General features: G+C 40.4%; 1 protein-coding gene across 17 annotated transcripts in view; it reads right to left on the bottom strand.

Moving 5' to 3' along the window:
- Window positions 1-8,821: 8,821 nt before the first annotated feature.
- Window positions 8,822-16,909, bottom strand: part of GPHN (gephyrin) — a 312,212-nt gene continuing 304,124 nt past the window's right edge. For all 17 annotated transcript variants that reach the window (XM_030481574.1, XM_032919854.1, XM_032919855.1 and 14 more), the window contains 4 exons: window positions 14,380-14,444; window positions 13,136-13,239; window positions 11,879-11,975; window positions 8,822-9,832 (listed from right to left, as the gene is read on the bottom strand). In XM_030481574.1, the coding sequence (XP_030337434.1) occupies window positions 9,699-9,832; window positions 11,879-11,975; window positions 13,136-13,239; window positions 14,380-14,444 (400 nt within the window). In that variant the 3' untranslated portion in view covers window positions 8,822-9,698. The remainder of the gene's footprint in view (window positions 9,833-11,878; window positions 11,976-13,135; window positions 13,240-14,379; window positions 14,445-16,909) is intronic.

Below are 16,909 nucleotides of genomic sequence, written 5' to 3'. Positions count from 1 at the left end.
CTGATAGTTTGAAGAGTTGTGCAATCTCCCTTGCAGGTACACAGCCTCCTTTGGGAAGGTACACATCCTCCCTTGTTTAAGTAGGGCCCACCATAGAACAGCTTCTGGACTGTCCAATAATACTATGCACTGACATAGCAATCTCCAGTAGAAATGCTTTCTGGACTCTCCACTGTACAAGACAACTCTGATCCAGCATGGAAAACAATGGTGCTTTTCTTTCCCAGCTTGATATCAGCTGTGAAATATACATGGCCAGAAAAGGATAAATAGCATTACTTTAGCAAAACCACCACTATCATGCCCTTTTCAACATTGAATTCCCTTTCCCTCTCTAGCCAATGGGAATATAATCACAAACACCACCATGAGTGAGTGACTGAGATGGAGGAGACTGACTCCAATGAAGCCAAGTGGTCACAGCTCTTGTGTAAACCATGGAAGCTGCAAGTCTATCTACCTACCCCATACACACATACACTCAGCCCTTGCTTGTACTGTGCAGTAAGTGTAGTACGCGGATACCAGAGGAGCAACAGTCTGAGCTAAGACAAACTTAGGAAGCAGTAGAGCCCCAAGGACTGTGGGTTTTGTGGGGGATGGGGTAAATCCAGTAGCCTCATAGAAGTGAGGCTGCTGCAGCAACATGTCCCCAGGGTGCAACCAACAATAAGGCTGAGCATGTATTCCCTCCCAGGACGTACAACACAAACACACACACAACATGTATACAGCACTTGCACAAACATAGCATCAATGGCCATATCCTGTTCCCCTCTCTGGCTGATCAGGATGAAGGTCCATTAGTGGAAAATACAGACATGTAAATATGATATCTATCTCTTCAGCAGCTGGGCTCAGGCACTCTGTCCAGTATCTGGCCCCTGGGTCCCAGTCTCCCCAGATGCTGGCACCTGGACATAGGAACCCCTGAGGCTGTAACCCCACTCTTTTTGCTGATACAGACCCCTCACTTGGACACACATATGTAAAAACACATACACACATCACAGTCTCTGCAGTGGCCAGCTTCGGACACACAGTTCACCCTGTAGCTGGTCCTGGATCCTTGGTCATTCTTAGGTCTCTCCCCTCATGGAGACACCTATAGACACACAAAACACACACAAAATGAGTCTCATGTGGCCCACAGACCCCCTGGTGTCTCCAACAGATCTCTGGGACTCCCCTGTTCCCCCTCATAGCTAGCTCCTCCCATGGTCTTGCCTCTTCCTCACCCAGGAAAAGAGTTAGAAACAACATTTAATAAGACAGGACAGATTGTAGTGATCAGGCAGGGCACAGGGCCTGGCCAGACAAGCATACCTGTTTACACTTGACCAATCCTTTTAATCCCTTTATCCCTCTATTTTCCTACATCTGTTCTTCTCCAAGCCCCTTACACCCATTCCTTTCACCACTTTTGGTTTTTCTCTTAAACATCTCATAAATCTTGTGCAATCCCATAAATGCTTTTCCCCTGCATCCTGTAATGTGTCCTGCACTCCCAGAGAGTAACCTCCCGTTGTCTGAAAGGTGGTTGTGAGAGCCCTCCTCTTGCTTCATGTTGATGGGTTTCAGACCTGGGCAGGGGCTGAGATACTCCTGCGACAGCCCTGGCCAGGGCCCCAGCCACCCCTATGAATCCTTAACTTGTGTTCCTGCTTGACATTGTGCCATTGTAGTGATGGGCTGGTGGGCTGGTGGGCTGGTAGTCTGGTAGCTCCTGTGATGTGCCTGGGAGTAGCTGGCACAGGGTGTTATATGGATTCACCCAACTGCCATCCTCTCTGTGCTCCTTTGTGTGTGTGCTTTTTATCCCACCCATTAACATAGGACTATTATTTTTGTTATTTTTTCTTTTAATCTAACCCTAGCCACCACCTCTTAGAAAAACTCTAGTTAATGGGGAAGCCAGCAGCATGACTCCTTAGCAATGCAGGCTACCAAGAGCACATTAAATCCTGTCTTCTGCTCTGTTCCCTGGCTTTTCACAGCATGTTAGCCAAATTGATTGGATTTGGCCCACAGGGAGTAAATTATGGCAAGTCAGTCATGGATGTACAGTGCCGACTACCTTTTGTTTAAATGGGTTCAAGTACCATTGCATCTGCATGGGTACCTCTCCGCTCCTGAAAGACTGGCAGATAAGTAGCTCTCAGGCCATTTTCATTTTCGTTATCCAATATCTTTAGTGATGAACAGCTACCTAGCACTGGCACCAAAGTCCTGACAGACTGTGTTTGCAGAAAGGCGTAGCATGCCCCAAACAACCAGCTGTAATCAGCATTGGCTCCAGTTCACTCACCTACACATTCCTGTGAGCTAATTCCCTTGAATGCAGCACATGCACCTGCCCCGGGGCACTGCAAAGCCACATCCCAAGAGACTGACCGCCAGTCTTCACCATGAACATGCCTGTTCCAGCAACCTCATCCAAATACAAGAAATATTAAACCAAATTTTTTTCACTGCAGCTTCTCCCTGTATGCATGAGGGTGGTCTTGCCTTAGGTGGGATTTATTAGGTCAGCTGGCATAATGCAACAGCATGCTAAAACTAAAGCATAGCTGAAGAGGCTGTCAGCACCAGTGGGCAATCCAGCTGGCAATAAACCACAAGAAAAGATGAGGCATAAGACATAACAAGGTAAACTATCAATATTATAGCATAGCTGTCAAGCTACCCAAGGTCTTTTCATACAGTATAGAACAGATGCTCAGCTGAGGTAATTGATGCAGTCTCTATTAGCAAATTAAACTAAAGGTAGCTAATTTAAAGGAACAAGAACTGCGGATGGATTGCTCAAAATTGAGTGGAAGTGACTTAAAACAGCTGAGGAAATTCAACACAGATAAAAGTAAAATTATGCCTATGAGGAAAATATTTTCTGAAACTGTCATTATAATTATGTTCCTAGGTTGACTACTACCAATTAAGAATGAGACTTTAAGGTTACCTGTATTTTAATACCCTTAAAAACACATTGGTCAGAAGCACTGAAGAACAAAAATTAACTATTAGGAAGTAGAGAACAAAGAGAAGTCATTGTTATGTGGATACGTGAGATGATAGTGATGCCTTTTAATGTGTGTGCAGTTCTGGTCTCCTTGTCTCAAATAGAATATAGTAAAATTGAAGAGGGTGCAAAGAGGAACACAAGCATAATCCAATTTATGGACCATCGGAGACAGAACATGACCACAAAGGGCAGACTACATAGATTAAGGACTCTTAATCCAAATGATAGCCATCTATGAGTGGTACAGTGAGGATGACTTCTCTTTGTCTGCCTCAACGTGAAAACTAAGAGACATCAAACAAAACCAGGAGGTGGCAGATTCAGGGCAAAACAGAGGAGATGATACTGCTTCAGGCTGCGAAAATGTGGGACTTCTTGCCATGAACACCGTAGGTGCTGGGGGCCTATTTGGAAGGTGGATCGTTATCTACTTGCCATGCATTTATACTGTGCCTGAGATGTGAACTATTGGCCACTTCTTTACAAGGGAGAGATTTTTGTGAAAGAAATGTATCTAAAAGTGCAAAGGCCACACAATGCCGGGAAGTTTGCTGTCTCCTTCTCAGCAGTTTTGGAGTAGACCCCCAGAAGCTGCCTTCTCCTGCTGGTACCAGCCATCGCCAGCGTAGGAAGTTGCGTCTGCAAACATCTGAGTTGACTTCTCCTGGCCCATCTTCTGGTCTACATGTTGTTGCAGAATTGGGTCCTCCTTAGTGGTCCAATCAGCACAACATTTCAAAATGATGAAGTCATTGGTGACTTTGCCACAACAAACATCTGAGTTGGGAAATGCTCTTGTCAGACAGGTAATAATGTGTTGTTTTTGAAAAGCTTTACATCCTTGATGTGCTAACTCTCATTTGTCCTACTGATCTTTCTGATTCCTGTTTGGTAGTGGAATCCTTTCAAACCATCTTGGGCCACGGCAAAATCCACATGAGGAGAATGTCAGGTACTGACAAAATCCACTTTGCATGCTTCCTAGTCAGTCCAGTGGGACAGTTTTTTTGTGCCAGTGGCTGGTAACATGTCAGAATTGCAATCTGACTTCTGCTTTTCTCATGGAAGCAAATGCATCTGGATATGGCTCTCCATCTGGCAGTGTTTCATACCTCCAAAAGGATTATATCAGGGTTTTGAGATTTTACCTGCTGCTGTTTCTAAGGTGGTTTTTGCACAGACATAAACTTACCTTCTATCTTCTATTTTTCTTGAAGTTACTTTTACTTTTGAATCCCTAGTTATCAAGATCATGCCAATGCATTTGCTTTCTCTTGTATGTTGAGATTATCTGTGGAGTTACTGGTGTACAATCGGGTTTTGGTTTTGTTGTGAATTAACTCTGCAAAAATTGAGTTTGCTGCCTGTATTTTTAAACCCAAATTGGGTCCATGCAAATGCAGAAGTCCTTGCATAGGGTTAGAGGATGCTGGATGTCGCTGTACAATGCTAGGATGGAGCAAGTAATCCCTGGCAGACCAGTCCAACAACTAGAGAGCTACCATGCATCTGTGCATTGCCTTTTTGAAAGCTTTATATTCCAAGAGCTTTGTCAGCTTGCGTGCAACATGGCATGGACGCAAGTCTTAATCTAATGCTGAACATGAGTCACTAAGCCCTTTCAGAAAACTAGATCATGAGGATGTAACATTTGCAAAACAAACAGGCTTTTCCTCCCCATGAATCAGCCAAGAAGTGTCTGCATTTCAGTGCTGTGTTTAAAGCCAGCATGGCACTCACCTTTCCGAGTGGAGGCTGGGTTATACTTATTATCAAACAAAAGTCAAGTTTGAAAAAAAAAGACCAACCCAGAAAAAAGTGAATAAAAGGAAACAGAAGAAACAATGTGGATTTTTTCACTCTGAGTAAATAATAGCAATTATGTTACATATACAGCTCTTGACAGTATCATGCTTGAAGGAATGCAAATGGTGTGTTTTGTCTTCTGAAACCGGCTGGCTTTAGGAAAGTGAAGGCATTGCCAAACTGTTCAGGAGTTACAGTTATTAGAGATCGTGTTCTTCATTGTGAGGTTAAGGACCCTAATTGCAACTTACTGATCAAATACTACTATGGGAAACTATACCTTGTCTGTATTCTACAGGTTACTGCTTTAGCAATCATTGGCTGCTGCAGTTATTCTCCTCATTGCAAATACTTTGTCTTCATCAATAGCTGTGACTTTGACCACCTTGCCCCCTTCTCCCAGAAATGTCTCCGCTTTCTTTAACTACACACATAAATGCCCTTCTCTGTCTAACCTGAAGTGCTAAATTCCAGCTTTTTCATGGGAGTAGCACCAGCTGAGTTTAGCTTTAGGAAGGAGACTACCATAGATACAAATCATTTAAGCAAAAAGTTTATTACCTGGAATTTTTGGAAATTAATAAAATAACCTCACGAAAGAAATATTAGGCTGACATATATTCCTGAATTTATTTTGGATAAAAGTCTATTAGAAATGTTCAGAAAGTGTCAGCATAAATGACAGGCAATTTTAATGCTTTTTTCCTAATATTAGAAACTAGTTTCAATTTTCCAGCTAAGGCAAAATAAAATCATTGGCAAATTTTGTGCTTGAGCATTTCAACACCTACCCTTTTCCCTCTTATTAAGAAGAAGAATATAAGGATCATTACAGGTCAGTCCAATCTACTGCTTGATAGCCTGAATTGGGCTCTGATGCCTCATCTGATCCTCTCCCACTCTCCCACTTAGTTCCTCAGGGACGTACAAAGCTATATATCCAAATATACTAAATAAATGTACCCAAGAAGGAGCCTCTGCCTTTAAAACAACTATTGAACCTGATAGCTAGTGAATATGCACTTCTTGAGTTGTGTTTTCGGCATTAATCAGTGCTTATGGCTTTTTGCTTACTCTTACTTTGCTTGTCCTTTCTTTGTCAAATACTGGTACCTGGAAACATCTCATGTTATGATGTAAGAAAACAAAGCTGTGGTATGTTTCTTTTCAGTTTATGTATATTTTTCTTATCTAACACAAAACCTCATGAATAGTTCAGGTGATGGTGCTAGTTTTCAGAAGTTGAGTATTAGAACATTAATAGAGAGCCATAGGAAGTGCTGGATAGTATTAGTCTTTCTAAAATAACAAGTCCCACCATAAAGTCTCAACTCCCAGACATAGTTCCTGCCCTACAAGTGCTGGCAGAGGTGTCAGTCTGAAGAGCTTTCCTGAGTATGTCTTGAGGCAGGCCTTGAAGGCTGCTTAAGGTATCACACGAAGGTAATGAGGCTGGCATATGCCATCCCACCACTGACAAGACTTTGAAACAAGGCAACTGGAAGGAAAAGGTAGATCCAGGTACTACACCTGGCACTTGTGGTCAGTGCAGGTATGTGCAGACTGCCAGTGACCTGAATACCATCTTTACTGGGCATGAGGCAAGCAGCATGTCTTCTGGACTGAGACATATGAAAGAAGACAACCTTTAGCACTTGGTGCAGAGTGGCAAGCTGAGGAGGTCAAAGACAGAACCTGCAGGGTGATTTCAGTTCCGTATTGTCCTTAAGCAGTATCGATGCTGTAATATGTTTTAAGTGCAACCCTTCAGCTCAAGAATCAAAAAGACTAAAGATTCCCTGTTAATTAGTTATCTCTGGAGTCATACAGATGTGTAATAACTACCTACAGATCAAAGACATTTCATGTTTAGCACATTTTAACATCAAGATAGAATTAATGTTGTAATTAAAGTCTTAAAATTAGTATTTGGAAGAGGCCAGTCTATCCTTCTACTTATCTGATTGAATACCGCCAATTTTTGTATCATGTTTCACATCCAGGGGCACGATCAAGGTTTTGGTACCAGGTAGCCAGGATATAAAAGCTGCTGCAGGATTTTGTAGGTCACTGTAGTATTATCCCAGCTGGATGAATGAGACTCAGAAAGCTCACTGCATATGTTTCTAACCATGATCATCCCCATATATACACACAAGGAAAATGATGTAAAAAGAAGAAAACTACAAATGCTGGAACACCCACCTTATCTTCGGTCTTTGCTGGTGTTGCTTCTTGTTAACTAGGTTACTATTCTGACTGTGCTAAAGCCTTATCTAGAGAAGTAAAAATAGTGAAAATATTCCTTAAAATGTTTCCATTTGCAAGTTTCAACCCTTGAACCAAAGTAACCACATACTTGAAGACCCCTTTGTCCTTGATTTGTTTTCTGAAGCTTCCAACCTTCCCTGAAACCATAAATTGGGAATGTTAAAAAAGTAATTTGAATTTATCTATTTGTATCTCCTTTATATCCATTTATATTACAACAACCAAGGCAGATTCTTCAGATTTTAGGCTTGATAATTGAGACCTAGTTGTAAAATGATTCATTACACTTCTCCCAGAGTTACCTCTCCAATATATGCTACAGCTTTCAGTGTTAACGAAGGCTGGACTGGAAAGTGCAAAGTTTATTCTCCTGCATAAAACTTTGAACACTGGTCAGAGGCCATTACAAAAAACATAGGGTGGCTAAAGCAGTTTATACTATCTGTGATTAACCTCTAGATGTTTTATTTGTTACAATGGTAATGAAGTATTACGATGCTGAGATACCGCTTAAGATGCAGTTTAAATGCAGCCCAGTGTTACACACAGCATTGTGCCAACTCTTCTCAGGCGCATTCGTTTTGCGTAATGGTTTTAATGTAAACCAGACCCAAGGTATTTCTGGCTGGGTTTCCTCACATTTCTCTTTCGTCTTTGTCTAGTATTTCCAATTGCATATACAATCTCCCTCAGGTGGTTGTTACTGGTGTCCTTTACACATTTCCAATTTTCATTATATATGCTGCCAGTAATAACTTCTAACTATATAATAACCCTTTGGATTATAATAGGCAGTGTTCTACATTATTTCTCAGAGATGAGTTAACTCTTCTCTCTCTTCCTTCTTCTGTGATTTACAATATTGGTACAGTCAACACAGGCATCCATGAATTTAACTTGATACCATCCTGCTGCTACACAGAGATCACAAACGTGGACATGTACTCCAGAACAGAGAAATAAAATCAGAAAGTTGTATTATTATTTTTCTGAATGATCAGTCCCTCGAGTGTCTTCAAACATGGTGTATGCCCACCACCTGCCTTTCACCTTTTCAATGGCTTGTGCAGGGAGTATTCAGGCTGTTTCACAGCAAAGAGTTTGGTTTTAAAACTACCACAGGGATGGCCTCTGTGGTTATCACAGAACTACAGCTCTGCTCCACTGTGGCAGTCAGGGTTCAAACCCAGTTTTCTGTGTCCTCTCTGAGTAACTCTTCAAAAAAATACTACAGACAAATGTCTGGCTTCATGAGTGGCGTTGGTGGGATAGCATTTTACCCCTGAACTCCAAGAAGCAAGGTGTTGTAGGGCACTGCTAGGGTCTTAATCCCAGATGAAATGTGAAATTACCAAAATACATAATCTGGCGAGTGCTGAAAAGTGCCAGTATCTCATGGAAATAATAATAAAAAAGAATGATCTATCAAATTCCACACTGCAGCACAAGGGCTCTTTGCAACTGCTGTGCAATTCAGATGGAAAAAAAAAGTATTCTCCAGCTTTGACTAGCGCAGTTGTAATCCCCCCCAAAAGCTGCTTCCATTTTGTCCCTTGGGCGGTGACAGTGCTTACTCTGTATTTTCAGTTCACTCGTGATACTTACTGTACATGAGGGATGGACCCTAGGTTCCACATACTATTTCCCTTCCTGTCCTCTTCCCCACCCCAAATATCCTCTTAAACCACTATTTTCTTGGTTCAAACAACAAGGCTAAACAGGTGAAATTTTAAATAATGATTGAGGATTTTTTTTATTCATTTAAGTTTCAATATCATTACAGAAAATGTTATGGTACAGAGTTGTTTAACATTAGTTTTATTTCTTTGCTCATTTAATTTCCACACGAATGCTGGTAACACTAATATCTGTACAAGATCAGTCTTTGATTTTTTTTAGTTTTCAGTTCTGTACATTTTTAAATGTATTGGTTAAAAAGGCTGTCAGCACTTAAGGAAGCAATTTTGTTGTTTGTTGAAATAAAAGGTATCCAGTTACTGCCCAAGAGTACGGAGCTGGGTGGCTGCCGGGACAAGAGAGATCCCTGAATGCGCAGCGAGGTGAGGAAACCTCGGGGCTTCATTGGGTTCCCAATGCAGCTACTCCGCTTTTGGCACTGTGCACATCAACACGAGATACAAGATAAAGAACAAGCAGAAGCTCTCTGTGAAGCAGTTATGAAGCATACTAATAAGGGAAATCCAAGTGTTGTCTACGCTAGTATAAATAAGCAGACAGCCTTGTTTTAAGAGCATAAGTAGTTGTATCTTAAAGATGAGAAAAAACACAAGTTCTGCAGGCACCTACTGCTGTCTACTAAAAGCTACCGCTATTAGAACTAGCATTGAACACACAAAGCAATTGCAAGGAAAGGAAAAAGTTGCTTTGATATAATCAGAATAAATTTCTTTGTTAAGATTTGTTTTAAAGTTTTTTTTAAAAGGTATTTATTTAAATTCCATTTGAAATATAGTTCAAGATGTTGACTATACTGATCAACTTTTATCCAAATCAGAAAAACTAGCTGTGCCGTTGCATATTACAGGATACAGTCAATGATATGTGGACATGCATCAAAGCTTCACTCTTGCTGGTGGCATCATAGCCTTCCAATGACCATGACATCCACCACCTCCCCCTTGTGAAGCTCCACATACTGCTCTGTCTTTGGAGGTAGCATCAACAGTCCATTGGCACTGCGCATACTCATCAGACGACTGCTCATCTGATTCCCTATAGGAGAGTGAGAGAAGAATTTCAGTTAAGTTTTCCACTATTTTCAAATGCTGCAACACACCATGTGAGAAACAAGAGCTGTTCTTATGAAGATGTTCATGGTACTAACTTATTCATAAAGCTGGGATCTCACTGTTACAAGGTGGATGGAAACACAGAACTCTGCAGAGAATTAGTCAGCCTCTCTTCGCCTTGGCTCTCAAAACCTTCATTCCCGGTGCTGACTGCTTTCCTACCCAGCCTTCTGCATTAGCTATATCTTATATCTCACCACAATAAATTGCTTTTCTGTTGGAATTTCTAATCCTATAAAAATGTCTTCATTTTTCAATTTGTATACCTAATATGATTGTAGAAAGACTAAAATCAGCACACTCTAGAATGTTCTTAATATACTGTTATAGAGTAAATAGAATAAATTTATTCTCTCTGAATAGTCTCATTTAGCATTACTAGCTTAGCACTAGTAGCTGAAGTAGCTGAAGCCACAAGCACTGATCGAGAGAAAACTTTTGATAAGACTAATGGTGCTAACACAGAACTAGTTGAATCTGGCAGGTGTGAGCAGAATGAAGAAGATAAGGACCAAGGAAACAATTCCAAGAGAATGAGGTAACTTCAGAAGAAGGCCTGGTGACAAAACCACTAAGAAATCAAGAGATGACTAATCAGAATTAAGTGAGTGGACTTGGGGATTGGGTGCCGCGTGGTATGGGTATAATTGGAGGGCATGATCTGGGGTACGGGTCCCTCTGCAGAGGCACCCAGCTCGAGCTGTAACCTGAGAACTGGCAAGACAGGAACTGGAAACCTTCACTTTGACTTCACATTTTTGAGCGCAATCCTAGGGTTGGACCCTAGGTGGCCGGCTTGGTAAATCCATAACATAGACCACCTCAAAACAGTGGGTTTCTTTGGGACACTGAACTTCACAACGTGTCCTGAAGAAAAACAGTATCATATTGGTAGTACCGAAAAAAATGAAAATGCAATAAAAAGTTGTGTCCTTCAGTTTCTTGGGTTTTAAACCTCCAGACTGACAGAGAAATCATTCCAGACAATCTGTTTGTGTAAGGAAAGAAGTGGTGCACAATAAAACAAGAGTTAAACCAAATACAGTGTTATAGATGTAAGTAATACCTTGACTTATACCTGGAAATATGTCAAAGGCTGTGTGATCTTGGGAGTCAACAGTAAGAACTTTCTCTGAGTAAACAGAAAGATTCATTTGAGCTTATGTTTACCCTGTGGAGACTTGCATATAGTGCTTTGTATTGAACAATTTGGATGCAGCAAAAATACAATTAGTTGTTTAAGGACCTGAATCTCTTGAGTAACTGGCAGAGTCAGTCTTCCAGTGCTACACAGCTAATCAAGTATTCAAATATACTATTTACCTCAACTGCAGCTGAGTATCCAGCAGCATCCCTAGGTGGCAAACATGACTAAGAAAAGCCTTGGTCTGCTTTAAAAGAACATACAGTCTCTGCTCTCTCTTCTACTTTTCCAGTTCAGCTAGAATCACACTTTTATCTGTATTGTTCCAACCTAGGCTTCAACTTGTGTTTGTTTAGTACATGCACAAAAGCATGAGTAAGCAAATGTGTCTGTGAGTGCAAGTAGCATGAGTGGATCTTAATGAAATACGTGCACATAGCAAGCATACAGATGTGTTGTGTCTGTAAAAAGTCAGGTTATTCAGATAAAGGAGGTTTTAATGGTTAAGTTGGTAACTCTTATCATGACTGAATTTTATAATAATGTACATAGAATCGTAGAATCAACTAGGTTGGAAAAGACCTTTAAGATCAAGTCCAACCATACCCAAGGACTGCCAAGTCCACCACTAAATCACATTACTAAGGACCTCATCTACACGTTTTTTGAACATGTATGGATGTGCACAAGAATATCAGCAAATCAGCCTGAATAAGGAAGGTTATATGAAAAAATGTGTGCACACGCTTGGTTGTTTTTAGACATGTACGTAAGGAGGCAAGGACCTGTGTGAGTGTCTGCCAGTCTGTGTGATGGGACACTAACCTGTACTCTGTGCCCAAGGTAGAGGTTCTTGGTGATGCCAAGTCAGTATGCACCGATGATATTCTGGGCGGGGGTCCAATTTTACATCACATGATAACTGTAGAAGAAGCAAAGAAAGGATGAAAATGTCACACATTCAGATTGAACTGTCTAAGATAACGGAATCATCTGCTCAATTGTTTTTCCTTAAAAATGGACTTCTTAAAGACTTGCATTTCGAGGTCAGATGGTGTCTAGTGCAAGATCAAAAGCTGACAGAGGCAGAGACTGCAATATTTAAGGAAAATACAACTGTGATATTATAATATTGTTCCTTTACTGGGAGTTTAAAAATAGTATTTCTCTGTAAAAAAAGCTTTTTCATTTCTGGTTTCTGCATTACACTGCATAAAGATAAAAATTTTACTCGCATTCAAAATCCTGCTAGCTCTGACAAAAGAGAAATGGCCATTTTTGAAATGAAAAGACATACAAGGGATGGCTCACAATGGAATTTGATGGAACACATCGGAAAATTCACGCAAAAGTGAGCGTCACTACAAATTGCTCTCTGTTTTAGAATATTATAGGTGTAAGATAAAGAAAAATCTGGATGCCTGAGGAAGTGTGCAAGAGAGACACGGGATAAGCAGCAAGAGAAAACTGCATAGCCAAGAACACTAGGAAAACTATAAAAAGTAATGTATCCCTTGGTACTTTATTTGAATCAAAAATAGAAGAATAATACATTATAACAATATACCTTGCATCTATATTAAACAGAGTTACAATACCCATGATTTCTTCTAAAAGTGAAATGAATAGTTTAAGGGATTTATATTGCTTGGGGGGGGGTGTGGGGTGGGGAGTCTACTTGTATGAATAACTCAAGAACAGAAAGTTTGTATTTTCCATTGCTAGTACAGAACTATCCAACTCTTCAGGTCTTCCCAGATTACTCTGCATTTTTTACCACAGGTTAAAACCATTTTTTTTTTTTTTAAAAACTGGAAAAGTGTCCTTTCTGCCTGATTGGCAAACGACTGCCTCTGCATCTGTGTATCTTGCTCCATTAAATGGTCACCTAACTCTTAGAAATTTTGGGATTGAATATTTGGGACACAGAGATTGAGAATGGATCTGTTTTGTGTGAACTTCCTTCAACTTGCCAGAATTAGTCTAGGGGTCAGATTCCACAAACAAGACAGCCTTGCAGAGCCTGAAGAGCTGTGCTTCAACATCTTGAGAGAATTTTTAAATAGAGGACAAGCTTCTTACCCTGGCTTTGATGATGGTGGGCCGAGGATCCAGGATACCCTGCATTTTCCTCAGTGCGGGAACAACAAAGAGATTACAGGTGACAACGGCTGAGACAGGGTTGCCTGTAGGACAAAGAACAGTTGGTGGTGACTCCCTCTTGATTTACTCTGTGAAATGCTGGAAGTGATCTAATGTTTTTTAGAGCAATTGCACTTCTAAAGAACTCTAAAGAGCTTTTCGTGCTACGTACAGGAAACATTTCATTCAAGACCAGAGTGGCATGTGGGGCCTACTGCGTACACAAAGTCCTAGCTGATAGGGCTCTTGATTCATGATTAAGGTTTTCAAGACCTATGCAAAAATAACTTTTAATTCCCTAACAGAGTGGCAAAATGCTTTAGTACAAATTCTGAGGAGAATTCTACTGATTTATATGTTTTCTATTGGCTTACAAGAGACATGTATGACCAACATCTGTCAAACACCACTTGATTCACACATCTGGACTTTCCTAGGTGACAGTTCTAAAATAAATACTATGATCAGACAGATGCTCCATTGAGCTCTCCCTGGAAGAAAATGTACTGCAGCAACTAAAATAAGAGAGAGAAAGAGCACTAGAGATACATCTGAAACCCACCAGCTTATCAAGAGCAGGATTCCTTGTGTAGTCAGAAATCCATGCAAATCCAGAGCAAGAGGAATAAAATAAATTCTTCCTGATTTAGAAGATAGAGATTTGCAGACATTTCCCTAAGGAACTGTTTATTTTGAACGGTGATTTCCAAGGAAACGCAGCACCAGGTGGTGAAGCGATGCTGCCCTCTTTTGGTTCCACGGTACGATCACGATTGAAAAAAAGAATTCTGTCACATGTTCCTTGGCACTCCCTCGTTTTTATCTCTGTTTTCAGTATGTCAGAGTGGATGCACTGACTTACACGCACAGAATATTTACTGTGAAAGCAGAGGGAGCTGTGGGAAAAAACCATCCCTGCACAGTACCGCTTCCAAAACCCAAGGAAATTGTTGGATGGAAGAAAGCGTAAGGCCTGTACACTGGCAAATTCTGAGGACAAGAACAAGAAAGAACTCCTCAATATATCCCTGTAAGTCTGTCTCTTCTGGAAATTTCTAGGAAAACCTTACAGATACCTTCCTTAGGGATGCCAATACCAGACGCAGGTGCTGTGAAATGTCACTATTGTGTTTCATGTCTGTTAAATATGCATGACAACAAAAGTAATCCACAAAACATCTTACCTGGGAGTGCAAAGATTATTTTTCTTACGCCATCAATATCCAGAGTTGCAAAAGTTGTTGGCAGGCTATGGAAAAAGAAAGTTATTTAATAAGTGCACTAGACTTTGTTTGAACATTATTATGTTATTATTTAAAACATTTGGAAAAGAAAACAAACCAGGATCTCTCTCAGCAGTTCATTAGCACCTGCTGCTTATTCCATACTGGGGGTGTAATCCTCTCTTTGCGATGACAGAACAATTAGTTTTTCTTGGTATTCAGCTACGAAGTTTTAAATAGATGATTTTGTGGTGAGGAAACAGCCAAGAGCAGATGAACTAGTAATCAAAAATCTAAATCCTGTCTTCATGCTAGAAGCCAATTAACAAAGAAGCAATACTGAAATGCATCACAGAGCTGTATTCATTTTCCTATAAGGCTCTCCAAATTCTTTGTAACACTAGTAACTCTAATTTCCCTTACTCCAGTGCCTACAGCAGTAGTGACAATGGAGCAGTATTTCAGAGCAGCAAATGCTAGGTAGTCTGCAGATGAACACGTTTTGATAAGCAGGCAGAGCTGCAGTCAGGTTAAGACCTAGGCCTATCAGTAAAGAGCTCTCTCTGTCTTTCAGAGCTGCTCCCAAGTGATCTTTAGTGACTTGTTATCAGAGCTATTACGAATAGGACAGAAATGTGATGGCTCAAGAATGTGGCTGGCAAAGAAAAGGTACTCATCTGTGAAAAAATGTTTTCTATATACCTATGTTAATAGCATCATTTTAAACATTAGAAATAATACTTTGTTAGGAACAATAATTAGACGAGTTCCTTGGCTTCATTTTGAACTAACAGCAGACAATAGTGGCTGACCAGCAGCAACTCTGGAGATTTGCCACACTTTGATCATTACTACCTGGTTTTGTATCTGCTAGGACTAATCAATATCCTATTTTACCACGGCAAGTTGGTGTTTGAAGTTTCTATTTTGAAATGTCTCTAACGTAATGGGAACTACGTGCCAGGCCTCCAAATCTTATAACCAGTGCACAAACTGAGGTACAAAAAAATCTAATTGCTAATTCATATTTACTGAAAACTGAATTCTCATATAAGAGTTCAACACCATCATGGATAAAGTCTTCTGGCAGTGCTGCTAGACAAGACTCAACTTTACATTAGCTCAGCAACTTTCGGATCAAGTAGAGAATGGTAAATTCCAGGCATCATGCTGCAGTCATGTAGCGCATCAAAATACAGGCAAACAAAGCAAATTCTGACTTCACTCTTGGAACTTACTCAAACGAATTCTTCCCAATATAATAATCACAATTAATCTCTAAGGCCTTTTAAGACAGAATTAATAAAAACTAAGACACAATATTTGCTATTGCACTACAGCCAATGAAAATAAGAGTGCTTACATTCTCAGTAAGATTAGATGACCAAATGCTTTGGTAGCAGCAAGAAATAACTTTCTTATGGCATAAAATGAAAATGGATATTTGGGGAAAACAAATTTCTTACAGCTTTTCTGGCTAGTTATTAAAACTGTATTGCTACAAGTCTACAGAGGGATCACCAGAAGAAAGAACTACATTTGCTTTCAGGTAAGCCAGACCAGAATTTAATACTCTGAATTCTCTAAATCAGAACATGCATTCTTGACAGCAGCAGATCCCACTTTTGGGACTTCCCCATATTGGTTGTAGCAGTAAGACAGAAGCAGTGAGCAATTTCCATGCCTTCATCCAGCATGGGGGAAGCTTTCAGCTCACTTGTTCCCTTTACGTAAGGGAGCTGGTGGTAGTAGCAGCACAAGCACAAAAACCACATGGGCTGTATACAGAGACAGTAAAAGTTTGTCTGTTTTCACAGCAAACACCCACTTTCTGTTCTGCTCCCTGGCAACAGTTACGGGCTAGAGGGAATCATTCCTCAAAGCTGCACTTGGCCTTGTGTTACTGGACCACGCCAACAACCCAGCTGGTAAACAAAGTGCACTCCATTGTTAGTGAGGCAGAGCAGTAGACATCTTTCTTCTACTGTACTGTGAAAGGGAACACTCTATTTTCCATACAGATAGTTTTCATTTTCTCTACGGAGCACACTTCCAGACACATTAATTTGCTGTGCTACGGCAAAGGAAAGCAATGCTGAGACAGTTTTCTGAGGCAAACTAAGCATATAAAGGATTGTGTCTACTTTAAAATTACTCTGCTCAATATGCCAGTTAGATAAAACTTTGTAAATTAGCTGTCATTCCACCTCTCTCAAGAAATTGCTTGTTTGTAGGAATATGACTTATGCAAATGTTGAAGTGAAATGAGATGCTCGATAAGCAAACCAGCAGCTAAGTGTCCTTATGTTTCCCAGTTATTTCATAACAATGTTGACATTTGAGCTCTGTGATCACAGTGAAGACTGTGGCAACATTTACAGCATGCTGGTTTCTCCTCAGTCCCCAAGCTTGATTTGCAACAGTTATCAGAGAAATATCTTTTACTGATAAAAAGTAACGTCTCTGTTCCAGTTGATTTCACCCATAAAGA

Source organism: Strigops habroptila, chromosome 4, assembly GCF_004027225.2.
Source record: "Strigops habroptila isolate Jane chromosome 4, bStrHab1.2.pri, whole genome shotgun sequence".
Lineage (NCBI taxonomy): Eukaryota > Metazoa > Chordata > Aves > Psittaciformes > Psittacidae > Strigops > Strigops habroptila.
This window is presented reverse-complemented; position numbering and strand designations above follow the sequence as displayed.